Here is a 16,867-nt window from a genome sequence, read left to right on the forward strand (position 1 = left end):
TCTTCACTTCATTCTCTCCTCTCTGCATCCATTCCCCACCTATGCAAGACTCATGAAACAAGATGTAAAAATCAGCAGAGTTCTTGTTCAGCACAGTGAACAAGGAGGACCATTTGCTGCAAAGATAAAATATGCTCCCTTTTGTGCTTTCTACCTCAGCAGGGTCCATGTCGGCATGCTCTCAAGGATGCAGAGACACACCTCTTAAAGAGCCCGGCCTGGGTCCCACATCCTTTCCAAAGAGCAGAACATCTCCTAAGCAATCTCTAAAAGCACTGATCTTCATGACCACCATCAGTTCACTGTGGAAAGCTTTCAGCACAATACAAAAGTGTGAAAGAAGAAAAGCCTGGAAGGAAAATGTTCTTGCATTCAAAAAAGCTCTGAACAGCTCATCCTGATATGGTGAAATGGAGCACTGAGATTCTGCTCCTGAAACAACACATACACAGACACTCTCCCGTATGCCCAAGTCCAGCAGTGCCAAGACAACTCCAGAGCTCAGGCACATCCCTGGGCAATTCCTTTTATCATCTGGCCTGCTGAGCATAGTACAGCTACACGTGGAAAAAACATCCCTCACATCCTATGAAGGTGCCCATAATGAATATTTGCACTTCACCCAGATCTCTAGCAGAAGAGACAGAGGTTTCTAGGGCCATCACACGCCCCCAAACTGCTTCAGCTGCTACAGCACACATCTGGGACCAAGAAGTCCCTCCTCACCTCAGTGAACACCTCTACAGTTTGACTACATAGATCCACTAGTGGCCATCATCTACCATCACCTTGGAAACAAGGCTATGCAGTCCAAAATCTCTTTCCCAGGGAAACAGCAGGTTTTCCTCACAAGGTAATGCCACCAACAGTTTCAAACGCTTGCTCTTCCCTCAACGTGAGCAAACCTCTATAGTGAAATCTATAGAGGTGCAGATGAGGGAAGACAATGACCAAAGGTCACACACAAAAATCAGCAGCAGCGCTAGGGGGAGAAAACAAAAATCACCCAACAGATTTCCATTTCTGGACCTCTTTGCTGGCCACACAAGACAGCGCAAAATGACCCTAGCTCCTCCATCACAGCTCCCCGAGATAATATTTGGGGTCCACTGTCTTCTGAGCCCTGGAGCCTCCCTTCCATCTCCTAAGTCCCACCCTCAGTCTCCACACCCAAGTCTACCAGCCATGTGCCCCAACCCACCCTTGGCACCCAGAGAGAGACCAGCCTCCCCGCCGCAGGCCACCATACTTACTGGGCAATTCTCCCTTGGCCAGTTCAACACTGAGCAGCTCCTTATGGCTAAGGCTCCAGCCAGGTCCAGGGTGGGTGGGGGTGGAAGCCGGACTCTTGGTGAAGATGCCACTGATGAACTTGAGCATTTTACGGTCACGGGTAGAGGCCCGGCCACCCTCCCGGCCTCTCTTCAGCCCCACCGCTGCCTCTGAGGAGCAGGAACCAGAGGAAGCCAGGCTGGCTGGGCCATGGTTGAGGTCACTGTTGTCCAGAGTCTTGCTTTTGTTTTTGTGAGGGGAGAGCTTGGCCCTGGTCCCCCCTCTGGGGACCGTCTCCCCACTGCCCTTGACGGCTACCTTCATGCGGCCCTTGACTTCACTCTCTGGCCACGACAGCCGGTTGGGAGTGCCGCCTTTGTGGGCCCCCTTGCCTGCCTTAGGCTCGGCGCCCACCTTGGCCCCACTGGTGGTCACCGTCTTGAAAGGCTTATTGGTGGCCAAGCGAAGACGGCGGTTCCCGGCCGCCGGGTGAGGCGAGGAGGCTCCTGAGTGCGAGAAAGAAGAGCCCCCCACTCGGCTCACACTGATCTCCGTGGGCTCAGGGCCACCCCAGCTGGCATGGCTCACCAACATCCGGCGCCCTGGGGCAGCGGCACTGGAGGAGCAGCTGGCCGTGGTGGGGGGTGGCCCCGGCAGCTCGTCTCCAGGCACCTCCAAGGTCTCCTTCAGCCCAGCCTTCAGGACTGGAGTCACTTCTGACTTGGGCAGCAGGATGGGAAGGACCGGGACCAGAATGGCTTTTGGCTTTGGGGCAACCGCTGGGGCTACTGGGACCACAGTGACTTCAGGCTTGGGGGTCACAGCTGGAGAGATGGAGGAAACAGCGACGGCCTCAGGTTTGGGAAAGATGGCAGCCACAGCAAGTTCAGGTTTCGGGGGGAGAGTTGGAGCGAGAGAGGGAACAGCAGGCTCAGGTTTGGGGACAACAGAGGACACCGTTGGCTCAGGCTTGCGGGGTACAACTGGCTCTGGCTTGGGGGCCACCACTACCTCAGGCTTGGGGGGCACCGCTGGCGCAACCAATGACACCGACTGCTCAGGTTTAGGGGGCACAGCTGGAGCTATCAAGGGCCCCAGGGCTTCAGGCTTGGGGGCCACCGCTGGTGCTTCTGGGCTCATGGAGGCTTTGGCCTTGGGGCCTGCCATGGACCCGGCCTTTGGATCCCAAGGACTGCCGTGGCTGCTGCTGGGCGATGCCCACAGGGTGCCCACCTGCCCGGTGCCATTTGGGGAGAGGGAAGGAGCAGGCGTCCCAGGGCTGCTGGGCGACAGCTGCTGCAGGTAGTCAGGAGTGCTGGCGCTGCTGGTGCTGATCCAGAGCGCGTCCTGCCGGTGGAAGATCCGCTCCTGCCTCTTGAGCTTGGCCGCCTCCTCGGCTTCTTTGCAGCCCTTCAGCCCGGAGAGCTCCGCAGCCGCCGGCGGGACCGATGGGCTGGGGGCTCGGAGCTGGCCGCCGCCGCTGCTGTCAGGCTGGCGGGCTCCTCCATCGCCCACCCCCGCCTTCTCGTCGTCCTGCTGCTGCCCTTGCTGCAGCTGCTGCACAGATTCGAGCTTGACAAGGGTCAGGGAGATCAGGTAGGTCGTCCGGCGCTGCAGGGTCGCGCCTCTGCTCATGAGTGCCGCGGGGGACGGACGGCAGCGCCCACACCGCTAGCCAACATCTGCCAGGCGAGTCTGCCTCTGCCGCCGCCGCCGCCACCACCCCCTTTTGGATGGCACCGGAGCCCAGCCGCCAGTCGGAGTCTCTAATGCCCAGCTTGCTCTGCCCGTGCACAAATGGCAGCTCCAGGGGAGGAATGTGGCGGCGGCAGCAGCCCGGCGGGCATCTCCCTGTCGCCGGCTCCCCAAGACGGTCACGGGGCACCGCTGGGGCGGGAGCCCTTACCTGCTTCTCTGCAGACCGGCTGCTGGCGGAAAGGTGAGCATCTCCCGACTAACCACCTGCCACCCAAGGAGGAGGGGATCAGAGACGGGTGAAGGGGCTGGCGGTCCCCTGCAGCAGCAAACTGCAGCCAGCGCCAAAGCCGAAGGGGGTGCAATTCCTCCCAGAAGGCAGACGAAGGTAGGGTGGTAAAGGGCGAAGACTCGCTGTTCCCATGCAGACAAGCCGGAGCATGGAAGGAAAAGGAGGAGGGAGGAGTGGGAGGGGAAAGAAGCGGGGGGGGGGGGGCGCGAGGAGAGAGAAAGGGATCACAGCTCCCTGGCAAGCAGATCCCGTCTTGTGGTGCTGCCGCAACCTCGGGAGCCCCTCGGTGCAGACCTCAGCGTCCTGGCAAGGTGCCAGAGCCTCTCACGCTCCCCCTCCGGGTCTTGTCGTTTGCAGCCCTCCTATGGCGAATCCTTCCCCCGGCAAGTCCTCTTTCTCTAGCTCGCCGAGATTATCCGCCCAGACTGACTAGGAGGAGGCCAGGATACCGCCTTTCCGCGCGCCCCCAAACCCTCCGCTGCAGCAATTCCCTCCTCCGCTGTGGGCTGGGGGCTTATCCCCCTCCCTCTCGTGGTGGCTTCTACTTCTCCACGCATCTGTTTGAGGGATTGGCGCCGCGCGCGTTGGTGCAAATCTACACCATTTGCACGGCTTGCCCCGGGGAAAGCAGCGACTGGTAAGCAGAAATGCAGAGATCAAGGTGGAGAGTGGGAGGGAGCGTGAAAATCGAAAACACAGCTTATGTCAGCGGCGGCGGACCCCTCGTTAATGGATCCCGAGAAAAAGGAGCCCCCCTGCGCCACGAGCACTTGCTGCATGTGTTGTAGACAAGGAAGAAGAGAAAAGAGAAAACCCCGAGAGTTATCGCACTGCAAGCACCCAAGCCAAGAGAAGTGAAGGATTTCTGCAGGGACAGGTGGAAATCCCGGACTGGACTCTACAGAATCACCGCCCGCACACAAGACCTTAGAGGCGCAGCTAGCCTTTTCTCAGCGATTCATCAGGCGCAACACTGGGCGGGCCCTTCTCAAGACAGGGCATGCCGAACTTCACACGCCCTTCCGGTGCCGGCAAAAAAAGAAGAAGAAGAAGCAGAAGCGCAGATGTTACATATCATGGGGCTAAATTAGCCAGAGCGGATTGGCTTCCTTAGGTCGCCCCATGGACAAGGTCGTCTGGGGAATCCGCGGCTAACAGCTGGGAAGGCCCAACATCTGGAGGCTTAGCTGGTGATGCAGCTAATGTGCTCAAATCCCCACCTGCTATGGGATCATCAGGGTAATTAGAGAAGGAAAGCCTGTTAGGCGAGGCTGCGTGTGGAGTTACAGGTGGCTGCAGTTATCTTAACAAGCCTGCCTATCTGGCCCCACCACCACCCACACCTCTATCAACTGCTCCTCCCATCTACTTCCACACAGGACATGCCTATGCCTCAATCAAGCAGGAGTGTTTATGTGGCATGGTTTCGGTTGCATATTATGTTATTTCACATCTATTTAACCGCAATGTTAGGGATTGCACAGAGTACTAAAGGCCTCCGAGAGGAGAGCTGGTCTTGTGGTAGCAAGCATGACTTGTCCCATTAGCTAAGCAGGGTCTGCCCTGGTTGCATCTGAATGGGAGACTTGATGTGTGAGCACTGCAAGATATTCCCCTCAGGGGATGGAGCCGCTCTGGGAAGAGCAGAAAGTTCCAAGTTCCCTCCCTGGCAGCATCACCAAGATAGGGCTGAGAGAGACTCCTGCCTGCAACCTTGGAGAAGCCGCTGCCAGTCTGTGAAGACAATACTGAACTAGATGGACCAAGGGTCTGACTCAGTGTATGGCAGCTTCCTATGTTCCAAGGGCTGGTATTCATGTCTATTGGGACAGCACAGCAAAGGTACCAGAATTGGTTGTTTTTGGCACAGGGTACCCGGATTTGTGAATGCTTCAGCAAATCTATAGCATGCATCAAGACTATAACTACTACAAATATTTATACACACAGAAAATGAATATCTAAATAATGACGGCTCCCTGTCCTTGAAGGGCTCACAATCGAAAATGAAACATAAGGCGGAAAGGTGCTATGTTGGGACTGGATAAGAACAGTTGCTCTCCCCCTGCTAAATATAAGCGAATTGCAGCACACAGTGAGATTATAGCTCACCATGTCCAGGGAGGGTTTTGAAATGCTACTTGAGCCAGGGCCTATATGAAAGATCATCTCAACTCACATCAATCACTATGCAAATAAAAAATAAAAAAAGTAAAAAGTTGTGGGCTGAGCCAGTCCTCAGAGCAACATGGTCAAGGGCATTATATGTACAACAGTATAAGAATGATAGTGAAGAGAGAATCAAACAACAAATTACAATTGATATCAAAGATGCAAGAGATGAGGTTACGTGACAACAGGTAATGCAGAATAGGCAATACTACTACTTTCCAAGAAAGGCTGCTGAAAAAAAACTAGTTTCAAGGGGAGCAGGGTGTCTACACTCACACAGTCACAAGGATCCTGGTTAAAAGTCAATAAAGATTAGTGAGCCCAGTGGAGCCGATTGTGTGAATGCAGAATTTCAAAGCAATCCTGATCAAACTGCTCCAGTTAACCCACCAGTATAGATAACCAAGATTGAATTCTGGTTAAATACTGGAATCAGGATTGCCCTGAAATTCTCCACTCACACAGTCAGCTCTCCTGGGCTCACTAATCTGATCAACTTTAACCAGGATCCTTGTGATTGCCACCTTGAGATTGTTTTAACTGCCTTGAGATTGTTTTAATGAAAGGTGGTATACAAATTTAACTTAATAAATAAATAAAAATTGTGTGAACACAGCCATAAACATTCATTGAAAAGACGGGGGGGGGGAGAGAGAGACTTTTCCCACTCTTTAACCACCCTGGTTGTGATTAGAAATGTTATGGAGTAACTTATCTGTGTTGCATATTTATAGTTAGATTGCACAGTCCCTCTAAGGAGCACAGGATGGTTGCCCCTCTGAAGCAGATCAGTCACAAAAAGAATGACTGTGAATAGCTGAATGAGGATTTGAACTCAGGTTTTCCCAATCCCAGCCCAGTCATTCTAGCACACCAGCTCACATATCTCCCTCTGATGCAGATGGAGCAGAAAGGTGACTGTTAGCTTTATAGTGGATTTTGAACTCAATCCGAGTCTCAGTCTCACCACTACATACACTAGCTCCGATATCTTGTAATGCTTAATAGGCTTAATAGGCATAGGAAAGGGAGCAAGGGGGGGAACAATGTTCCATGGGGTGTATAGAAACAAGAGCAGATGAGAAATAAAAGCACCTTGTGTCATTTCTGCAGATGTAAAACAGTAGTACAGTCAATGTAAAGGTAGCCACAATTAATATGGTAGTTTTAGCACCAACATGTTCTGGGTCCAAAAGGGAAAACACCTGCTTATGAAGCAAAGCTTGTAGATGAGTTTAAATGCTCCTTATTCCCCAGCCAAAGTTTATGTTTCCTATTTCCCTGTGTCCCAGCCATACTTGCCTGCAGCCCTCCCTGGTGCCTGCGAATGGTGCAGCAGGGAAATGTTTGACTACCAAGCAGAAGCTGGCCAGTTCAAATCCCCGCTGGTACTATATCGGGCAGCAGCAATATAGGAAGATGCTGAAAGGCATCATCTCATACTGCACAAGAGGAGGCAATGTTAAATCCCTCCTGTATTCTACCAAAACAAAACCACAGGACTCTGTGGGCTCCAGGAGTCGAAATTGACTGGTCGACACACTTTACTTCTACCAAATAGGCACCCATGCACACCCTAATCTCCTGAAGCATCCACCCATGCACCTCCATCAAGTGCATCTGAATATGTTGGTCCAGCCCGTTTTCCGATGCTGCCAGCCAGCAAAAGAACCAATTAATGCTAATTGCCACTAAATATCCCAAGTGACGGCACCATTGCAAATGATTCATATTCCAAAAGCAGCACACACAGTGCACTGGCTGCTTCCTTTCCAAAGTGCTGAGGGAGCAATTCTAGCCAACTGTACTTACATCACAGACATCATTCTCTACCTAGATAGCAAGCTGTTGCCATACACTGCTGGAAAGGAAGGCTTTACATGCATGCACCCACATGCATCTCGTTGCTACCACTACAGGAGTCATGTTATTCTTAGGAGCAGCCTTGCACAATCAGCTGGCTAGACGCAGTCACTCTGGGTTGAACCAGCTTGACTCCCTCCCCACCTGAGAAATTACCCACACTCACAACTGGGCTAAGATCTCTTGGGATGCATTTCTGCATTGAGAAAGAGCCGCAGGTCAGTTTAAGAACAGCTATGCCCAGAGACGCACTTATCCCTGAACTTTGGAGCTGAAGTCCAGGGCCTCCCAGGTGGTGTGGCTGCTGTACTGCACTGGGCAGAGCCGAGTGCAATTGTGACTGGGTGCTTTAGAGACAGAGCAGGGAATGGGAAAGAAATATGTGTGATGGAAATATGTTAGGTTGTGTGTTGAAATATTTCTGCAAATGCATATGTGGATAAATCTAGCTGTTTTGTAGTCTTACATTCTTGTGACTTCAGTTGCCGTTTGTGCCCTCAAGAACCTAGGTGTTAAAAATACTGTGTGTGTCAAGGTGTGTGTGTGTGTGTTTGTAGGGGGTGATGCTTATCTTGCAGTGGGGGGAGACTCCAAAGGGCTATAGGTCCAGGCTCTAAAATTACCTAGGTGCACCTCTGCCTGTGCCCTAAACTACAATGGTTTGTAGTTTAGGGCACAGGCAGGTTAGTCAGTGAAGAACTGAGCAGCAATCTGCACCACAGACTTGTGCAATAGCAGGTGAGGAGACTGGGACCATATTTTATTCCATGTATCTTATTTATACCCCATCTTATAATTTTGCTTCAGTGCAGCATACAAAAATAACGTTTAACACATACTCAGATAACAATGAAAGAAATCATAAAGCAGCAGTTTAAACAACAACAACATCAACAAAAAGCCAGCTGGTAGAACCAACTGACACATCAGCAAACCGAAGGCAACTAAAAGACTCAAAACATATTAAAAGCCAGCACTTGGACAGGGTCAGGCTGTCTCTTTCACATCCTTGAGGATGTAAATGGGTTAATCTTTGGAAACATCTTCATTCCAAAATCTATACAGGGGCCTGCTTCACACAATTGTTTGGACCCAGGTTTAAAGTCAGTAATCAACATTAACATGATTGTGTGAACCTGCAACAAGATTACCAATGTTGGTTTGTGTAACAAAATGAATCTGAGATTCCCACCTTGGCATGGGTTCACACAATCACGCTAATGTTGCTTACCAACTCTGTACCTAGATTCAAACAATTGTGTGAAGCAGGCCAGAGTGGAAAAGTTGGGTTTTCTAGACAGTATGCTTGGGGGTGGGGGGAGTGCCCACCTATTCTGTGCCTTCTTTTTGAGCTCAGTCTGAGTATTTCTTTATTATCATGGTGATGCCATTTAACTATGTAAACAAGATTCTTTGGGGGGACAACCACAGGATTCAAACCTTATATAAATATCCATTGTTACTGAGGACATCGAGAGCCACATAATGGTACAGCAGGGAAATGACTTGACTAGCAAGCCAGAGGTTGCCGGTTCAAATCCCCACTGGTATGTTTCCCAGACTATGGGAAACAGCTATATCGGGCAGCAGTGATATAGGAAGATGCTGAAAGGCATCATCTCATACTGTGTGGGAAATGGCAATGGTAAACCCCTCCTGTATTCCACCAAAGACAATCACAGGGCTCTGTGGTTGCCAGGAGTTGACACTGGCTCGATGGCACACTTTACCTTACTGAGGACATCAAAAGAGTCTTAAGATAGCTTCACTATTAGAAGAATTCTTTCCTTGATAAGGAAGAAATCTTTAGTGACTCAGGGTCATCATTTTGTCTGACTTCTTTTATTGAATGGATCCTACGCAGCAGTGATGTGGTTGCCAATTCAGAAGTGCAGAAGGCACTCTCCATGACAGCCCCACTAGCCATGCCTACCCTAACAGCCAAGGAAGCCGAAAAGTACTGGTGCTCTGTCCCTGTACATCCCCCTCGGCCCCTCCACTACACCCTTGCTACCCAGTCCCTAAAAGGCTGGTGTACTGGCCTGCTTTTGCGCTGCACAATGTGTATGGTGTCAGGAGGACCCGCTAGCTCCCACAGCTGGAATCAGATGAGATTTAATCATCAGAGGAGGACACCTCCAATGGCCTCAGTATGAACCCAGGAGGACGTAGGGAAGACCAGGCACCCTGAGGCAGTCCCCTCATACTTTAGGACAAACCTCAGAACTGATAGACCCTACCATGATCTGACGAGAATCCCCCTTGTCTCTGGACCCCCACATTCACCACTGGAACCTCAATAAGAGAAATGGCAGCAAGCCCCCAAACTGAATGATCATGGACCTTTCCAGAGTACTATTCAGGAGGAGGAATCAGTGCAGTCAGGATCAATCTCTTTCTACTACACCAAGCAGAGTGGGGCGGCCAGGAGCTCTATATAACACCTCAGTTGCTACCTGGAAGTTGCTGGTGCAACAACTTCATGGACCAGCTTCTAGTTCTAGCTGACTCCCAGGCAAATCCCCTGCTGCTCAGCCCCTGGCCCTCTAACTTTGGATTAACCTTCTCACCTTCTTAAGGATGCTGGCCAACTCCTCTGCCTTGCCTGGAAGACTGGGAACAGGACAAATTGAGGAGACACAAATTCTAGCCTTAAGGAATCCTAATCCCCGCCCCCTTTTCTCTCTTTTTAATCTAGAGGAAATTAGAGTCAAAGCAGGCTTCTTTAAGTTCCTTTTGATATGTCTGAAATGGTTATACTTTATTGAATAAATATTTCATATGCTTAATTGTTCTTTTTGTGCCTGGGTTGTTCAAAGCTCTTCCCACTCACACAGCCTTGCCCAAGTATTGAGAACATGCTACAGTTTGATATGACACAGAGGAGTGAGAGGTGGTTGTTGGCTGGATCTGAATTAAATCAGGAAAATGTGTCTATATCTATGTAAGCCAGTTTTTAACTGTGTGTGAATCGCCAGGAAATCCTACCCATCCAAACACACACAAAAAGATGGTGTATCGCAGCAGCTACCCAAGATGAGTCTCAACATGAAATCTGGTTGTTCAAAAGTCAGTTCTATGTGTGATCAGTCAACAGGATCAACCAGAGGCCTAAAGCTGTCTTATGCTACACCATTACTGAATTAAGAAGTACAAAGCATATTTTGACCCATCCTCTACCTTTTGGCAACATCAGTGGAGAGAGCAGGCACAGATGTAAACAACTAATGTGCACAACGTAGCATAAACACTACACTATCATTTTTATAACTATTATCCTACTAACAAACCAGAATATAAGCTTGAACCCACAACTGGGGTTATTAAATATATTTTCTGGGGATAATTCTGTTCTGCTAACTAAAGACTTGATTGTATTTATGCTAATTGCTGCAAGGATGTCCATAGCTCAACAAGACTATGAGGCTATACTCACGATCGGTCAAAACTGGGATAAGGGAGCCTAGCCCAATTTTGGCAGAATATGAGAACCACCAGGCTCGCAGGCGAGCCTGGTTTCTCCAAAGCGGGTAACCCGCTAACTTACCCCTCCCCTTAGACAAGGTTAGCAGAGCGAGCGCTCCGCTAACCCCATCTTTTTGATGGTGTATTGCTGCAGCGCGGCTCTGCACCATGGCAACACATAAGGAGAGCCCTGCCGGGAGGCTGAAACAAGCCTCTCGGCCCTTGGGATCTCTCTAGGAACTTCTGGGGGCCATGCGGCCCCCAATCCCCGCAGCCCCCTCCGGCTCCGTGACGGAGCCAGCAGTCGTGTGGACAGCTGATCTGGCCACCCAGGGCTGCAGCCTGGATCGTCTGCTCTCCCTGCTGACCTCATTTTGGTGAGTCTCACCAATCGTGAGACTTGTCTCTATGACTCAACCCCCGAAATAAAAACTTGTGGTTTACTGACACTGCAGAAATGTTGGCACACATCATCCAACTACAGCTGGGTCAGGCTAAAGCTGATGCTCTCTTTGCTATATGGTTTGACATCATCTCATTCAGAAATCAGGAAAACTGTGGAAGTTCTCCCCTTCTTGATATGTTAGTGTCTGGAAGGACCACTGTGTGGGCACATTGTTTGGTCTTGCAGGAAAAGTGCCTCCTTACCAAAAATTTAAAAAAATTAACATGTCAGACTAACAGAACGGTTTCGATTTATGTGTTTCATTCTATATCAGCATACAGTTGTCATGCTTTTCATTCTCTATTATTTTATTACAATAAAATAAATACAAACATACATACATGCTATTATCCTACTACAATGGACTCATTAAATAAATCATCTTGCTTATCCCCATTCTCCACATGAGAAGGTGAAGCAGATAAATATCAAGGATGTTCAGCGAATCCCCTTGACCAGGCTGTGACTTGAATCTTACAGGCCACAGAGGGAATTCTGTTTCCTGACCATACAAAGGGTTCATCCACATTACCATCATTCTCTACAGGCAAGATAATTTTTTTCAGACTGTGTGGTGAGACACATGTGGAATCGGGTCATGTGAAGTGCTACATTGAATGCGGCCATCAATAATTCACATACAACAAGTCTCGGAGTACATCCTGCCAATAGTCTTACAACCGTTTGGTAAGACCTTTTAGTTCTTAGTTTTTAGCTTTTTACTAATAACTTTAACTTGAAATGTTTAAATTGGTAATTTTAAATGTGATTTTAACTTGGTCTTTTATCTTTTGCTTTATATTGTATCTGTTTTACTAATGTTGTGAGCCACCCCGAGCAGTAGTATACTAGAGAGGCAGGATTTAAATGTTTTAAACAAACAAATAGCCCCAGGGTTTCTACCTGGAAAATGGAGATAATGGAGTTTTCCTGTCTTAGACACTGAATGACAAAACACTATGAACTCACAAGCAACCTATTACCAATGGCCCCCACCTCCAACGACTCAGGGCTGGCAGTCTGGAGACAAGTAGGAATTCAAGCAGGCAGGTAGTCATAGCTGAGAAGTATACAGGCAAACTATCATGTTCTGCCTGCCCGAGGCTCTGCATGTGGCTGCCCCTTGTGGCAGCTTGTTGCACTGCAGCAAGCTCTTAAGTCTGAGGCTTTAGGAAGGCCCTGCCCTATGGGATCACCCATGGGCTTTCTCCTGTAGCAGGAAGGATAAGTGTCCTGCACAAGGTAGGCCTTGCTTCAGTATCAGGACCAGGTGTTTCCTGGCTGTCTAGTTGGTGTGATCTCCTGACTCTTGACTACCAATTGACTCTCTAGCTCCTGACACCGCCCCCCACCCAGCAGGACTACCAGCCACCCCACCCAGTGTGGTCTGACCATAGCCCTGAAGGGCTGCCTGGCTTTCCCAGTCATAGACTTGACCCTCTAGCAGCTGTTATTCAGTGGTGGGAAGGTAGTGAGGAACTGGCAGCCCCTTCTGAGAACTCTGATCAGGGACACAGCAACTCACATCAGCAGCACTCTGGCTGAGCAAACAGGGATATTATACTCATTCTATGTCCCTCCCCCCAAGCACTGTGATTTGAAGTGAACAGAAAAACTGAGCCAAGTGATTGGCCAGCTCGAGCTATCAATTTCAAAGGACCCTTTCTTCCCTTCAGCATCTTGCATATATGGCAGATCATCTTATTCTCTCCCTTTTGTCAGTTTCAACAAGTTACAGTACCTGCCATGGAAAAACCTCAAGGAAAAAGCCTAGGCATATCCAAATCTCTCCAAATAATCAGTCAGGACACAACTGGTTCAATGTTGAGCGATTCAGAGATCTAGCTCGGTGATCCTCACTATTTTTTCAAGCAGGGGCCACTTTAACCAAAAAAACCAAACCAAACCAAAACTCTTCAATGTGAGAGCCATTTTCTACTGTGCTGAACTCTGCACAGAACTGCACTTTTCTCAGTGCTGGGAGGGTCTTTAAGAGAGGGGGTGGCCTCTCTTAAGAGCACTGTGGGGAAAGTGCTGGGAAAGGGTGACACCTCCCAACGCTTGATGCATGCCTTCCAAGATGGTGCGAAGGCTCAAAAGGGCTCAGTCTCCCTTACAGAAGCCCTACCTATGCTTAGAAAGTGCAGCACTGCATAATGGGAATGGTAACCTCTGCATGGTGCTAGGGGGACCGTGCAGAATATTTTTGTAACGATCAAAGGGGACACGCGAATACAAAATCCCTCCTCTAGCAGTCAGGAATCCCATCCACTTTTTAATATGAGCAGATCCACCCTTCCCAGGGGAAATTCCGGGAGAGTAGAGTGAAAAACCCCTCCATACAAGAAAGGCTTGAATAGTCAGGCCAGTGTGTGACTAGGCCGGGACCCAATAAGGAGTGACACTCTACAACAACAAGGATTTATTAATGATTGGCTGATAAGGGAAACTATAGCAGACACAGTCAGCAATGGCTGATAACTGAGGTGAGGTCTCAGGTAATACATGTACTGTGCCTCAGGTATCTGTAACTGATGCATGTTTTTTCAGAAATTTCCAGGCATACATCAGCCTCCTCCCCTTTCCTATATTAACGGAACTTGCATTTTCCCACTGGTGCTGCTGGGGTATTCAACTGGGGAATGATCCCTTTATTAATCCACACTTAGGATTGATAGGAACCATGACTGGCTAATGAAGAACCTGGTCTGGCTATTAGATTCAGATTATTTATGTATTTAACATATTTCTATACTGCCCAAAGCTTGCGTCTCTGGACAGTTTACAATTAAAATCATTTAAACATTAAATCAATTAAACAATAAAAATCATTTAAACAATTAAAATCATTTAAAACCCGACATTAAAAGTATTAAAACTATAAATCTAATTAAAAGCCTGGGTGAATAAAGATGTCTTCAGTGCCTTTTTAAAAGTTGCCAGAAATGAGGAGGCTCCTATTTCAACAGGGAGCGCATTCCAAAATCCAGGGGCAGCCGTGGAGAAGGCCCGTTCCCAAATAGCCTCCAGACGGGTTGGTGGCAACCGCAAACAAAACTCTCCAGGCTATGAGGCTCATGGGGAAGAAGATGTTCTTTGCTGTGGTGGCTCAGCAGGGCAGCAGCTTGCCTACAGGTAGAGTGCAAGAGGCTGTGAGTTCAAATCCCCACCAGTGTGCTTCCCAGATGTGCCTAGTAAATACATTTGTAGTCACCTATATTGGGATGCAGCGATATAGGGAGGTGCTGAAAGGCATCATCTCAGACTCTGAGGGAGGTGGCACTGGTAAACCATTCCTGTATTCTCCCAAGAAAAATCACATGGAATGTGATTGCTAGGAATCGACACCGACCCGATGTCACAATCTCAAAAAGCTGTTAAGAGCATTATAGAGAGTAATCAGCACCTTATATTTTGCCCGGAAACTTATCGGCAACCAGTATAGCTCTTTCAGCACAGGAGTAATATGGTCTCTCCTAGATGACCCAGAGACCAACCTGGCTGCTGCATTCTGGACCAGCTGCAGTTTCCACACTATGTACAAAGACAGCCTCACATAGAGCACATTGCTGTAATCCAGCCTAGAGGTTAACAGCAGATGTACCACCGTTTTGAAGTCGTTCATCTCAAGAAATGGACGCAGCTGGCGTATCAGCCAAAGCTGATAAAAAGCACCTCTGGCCACCGCCTCAACCTGGGACACCAAGGGGAGGTTCAGATCCAGAAGCCATTTGGATGTAGCCATTCGATGCCCTGTTTGACATGAATCAAACAGCAATCTGAAGCTCTGCACAGTCCTACTGCCTAAAGCAATTCAGGCCTAGCCCATCTCTTTGCTTGATGATACATTTTTCTAGTTAGGTCGCATGATGTCATCCGCAAAAGGGGTGTGCCCGGGCTCTGGAAAGCTCTCCTGAGTTCATTTCCAGCCAGTGCTTGTTGTCTGGCAGCATTTATTTCCCTTCCTCTCCCTCCAGTGAGAGAGAGGAAGGGAAATACATGCATCCAGGCAGCAAATGTTGCCTGGAAATGAGATCGGGAGGACCAGGGTGGGCCCTCTGGCAATTGGGCCACGACCCCTTTGCATGTGACATCATGTGCAAGAGGGGCTCCTGCCCTTTTCATTGGCAGCCTGGGTTCTTTGAAACCCGTCACTCAATGGTGGCTCCACCCTTGGGTGAAACTGAAAGTCAGTCTCCAACTCATTGCCTCTTGGGCCTTGCTGCTCCTTTAGGGCCTTCTGCTTTGGAGGCTGAGAAGACCACTCTGTACCTTTTAGATATTTATGGCCATCAAGTCAACTTGCTGAAATAGATTTGCCCTGAAGCAGCAGATTGTTCAACATGAACCAGACTGTTACAAGCATTCAGAGGCTCTTATTGTTTCTCTCAGAGGCCAGATTTTTGCAAGCACTTGGTGTGCTAACTGCGATCTTTTTGAAAATGCAGTCTGTAGGTTACAGATGGAGTTACAAAACACAAGATTAGAAACCTGCTTCCTATTTTTAATCTTAGATTGAAATAAATAAATAAGCAATCAAACAAACAAATAAATCCACCGCAAAGAGCTCCCTGCCAATCATGCTTTATCCTGGACATTTCCATCACCACCATCCTTGTCAAATCCGACTGCTTCTTTCTGAGTCAGAAGAGTAGACAAAAATATGTCTTAGGTTTAAAAAAAATAAATCCCTACATTTTGTTGTTATAGCAACCAAAGCTCTGAAAATGTAGGAAAACAGCAGGAATAATTAAATCAAGCAGTGAAATCAACATTAATGGGAACAGTAAAATGTACCTCAATTCCAGATAATCAAAGGCAGAGGTGTATGGGTGGTGATGGGGGGGGCAGAGAGGAAAGATGGTGAACCCCCAAAAGAAAAGCAGAGATAGGCTGATTAGACAGATCAGACAGAACAGTAATAAGGCCAATTACAACTCCAGGGAATCTCCTTTTATTAACTACCAAAAGAAGAGAGAGATTTACACCAGTAAGAAAACAGACACCATAGACTATTCCCAAACAGGACCATTTTATATAAATGGGGAACTTGACCCCAGTTAAATTATGCCAATTTTCAGCGGTTGGAATTGCAAATTCAGTTCCATTGCTGTCAACAAGGTGGCTTATAGCGAGAGGGGCTTTGGAGCCACTTCCAAAAGCGGCGAGGAAGGAGAATGTCCATTTCTAACAGGTCTCACAACGGTTCCACTGACTTCAGTAAGTAGATGCTGATTTATATTCATTGAGGATCTGTCTCACCAGCCCTAGTCAAACATTATGTTCAGTATACAATCTGTGTATAGTGTGCACACATGCAGGCCTGTGCACACATACAGTTATTCGCCCATTATTGTTCAGCGCATGCACTGTAGTATACGTTTCTGTATCTAGCATGTGAGGGGAAATGTATCCAGATTCATTTTTTAAATGAACATACATACATCCATTCACACAACGTGTACATGTGTACCTGTGCAGATGTACAACATAATGTCTGGATGGGATTAATAACTCTAATGATACAGGGCCATTTTATACCATCTTGGGTCATCAGAAAAACCCTCTAAGAGCAGAGAAGGATCCATCTAGTCCAGCATCCTGTTTCCAACCAGATGCCACAGGGAAGCCCCCAGAAGCAGCACATTACTGATTTTTATACC

At 48.5% G+C, this 16,867-nt stretch overlaps 1 protein-coding gene and 1 long non-coding RNA gene across 6 annotated transcripts in view; one reads left to right on the forward strand and one right to left on the reverse strand.

Moving 5' to 3' along the window:
- AGAP2 (ArfGAP with GTPase domain, ankyrin repeat and PH domain 2) overlaps positions 1-16,867 on the reverse strand; it is a 169,338-nt gene that overhangs the window by 85,824 nt on the left and 66,647 nt on the right. For 3 of the 5 annotated variants that reach the window (XM_053289819.1, XM_053289820.1, XM_053289818.1), the window contains exon 1: positions 1,254-2,911. The exons of 1 other annotated variant lie outside the window; for it this stretch is intronic. In XM_053289819.1, coding sequence (XP_053145794.1) covers positions 1,254-2,907 — 1,654 coding nt within the window. In that variant the 5' untranslated portion in view covers positions 2,908-2,911. Of the gene's footprint in view, positions 1-1,006; positions 1,078-1,253; positions 2,912-16,867 lie in introns of those variants that run through there. One more of the 5 variants, XM_053289824.1, reaches the window with a different exon arrangement.
- On the forward strand, positions 3,083-10,083 carry LOC128342492 (uncharacterized). Its single transcript, XR_008315013.1, has 2 exons — positions 3,083-3,211; positions 3,617-10,083. It is a non-coding gene; the product is annotated as an uncharacterized LOC128342492 (long non-coding RNA).

This window comes from Hemicordylus capensis, chromosome 2 (genome assembly GCF_027244095.1).
Source record: "Hemicordylus capensis ecotype Gifberg chromosome 2, rHemCap1.1.pri, whole genome shotgun sequence".
In the NCBI taxonomy this organism is placed as follows: Eukaryota; Metazoa; Chordata; class Lepidosauria; order Squamata; family Cordylidae; genus Hemicordylus; species Hemicordylus capensis.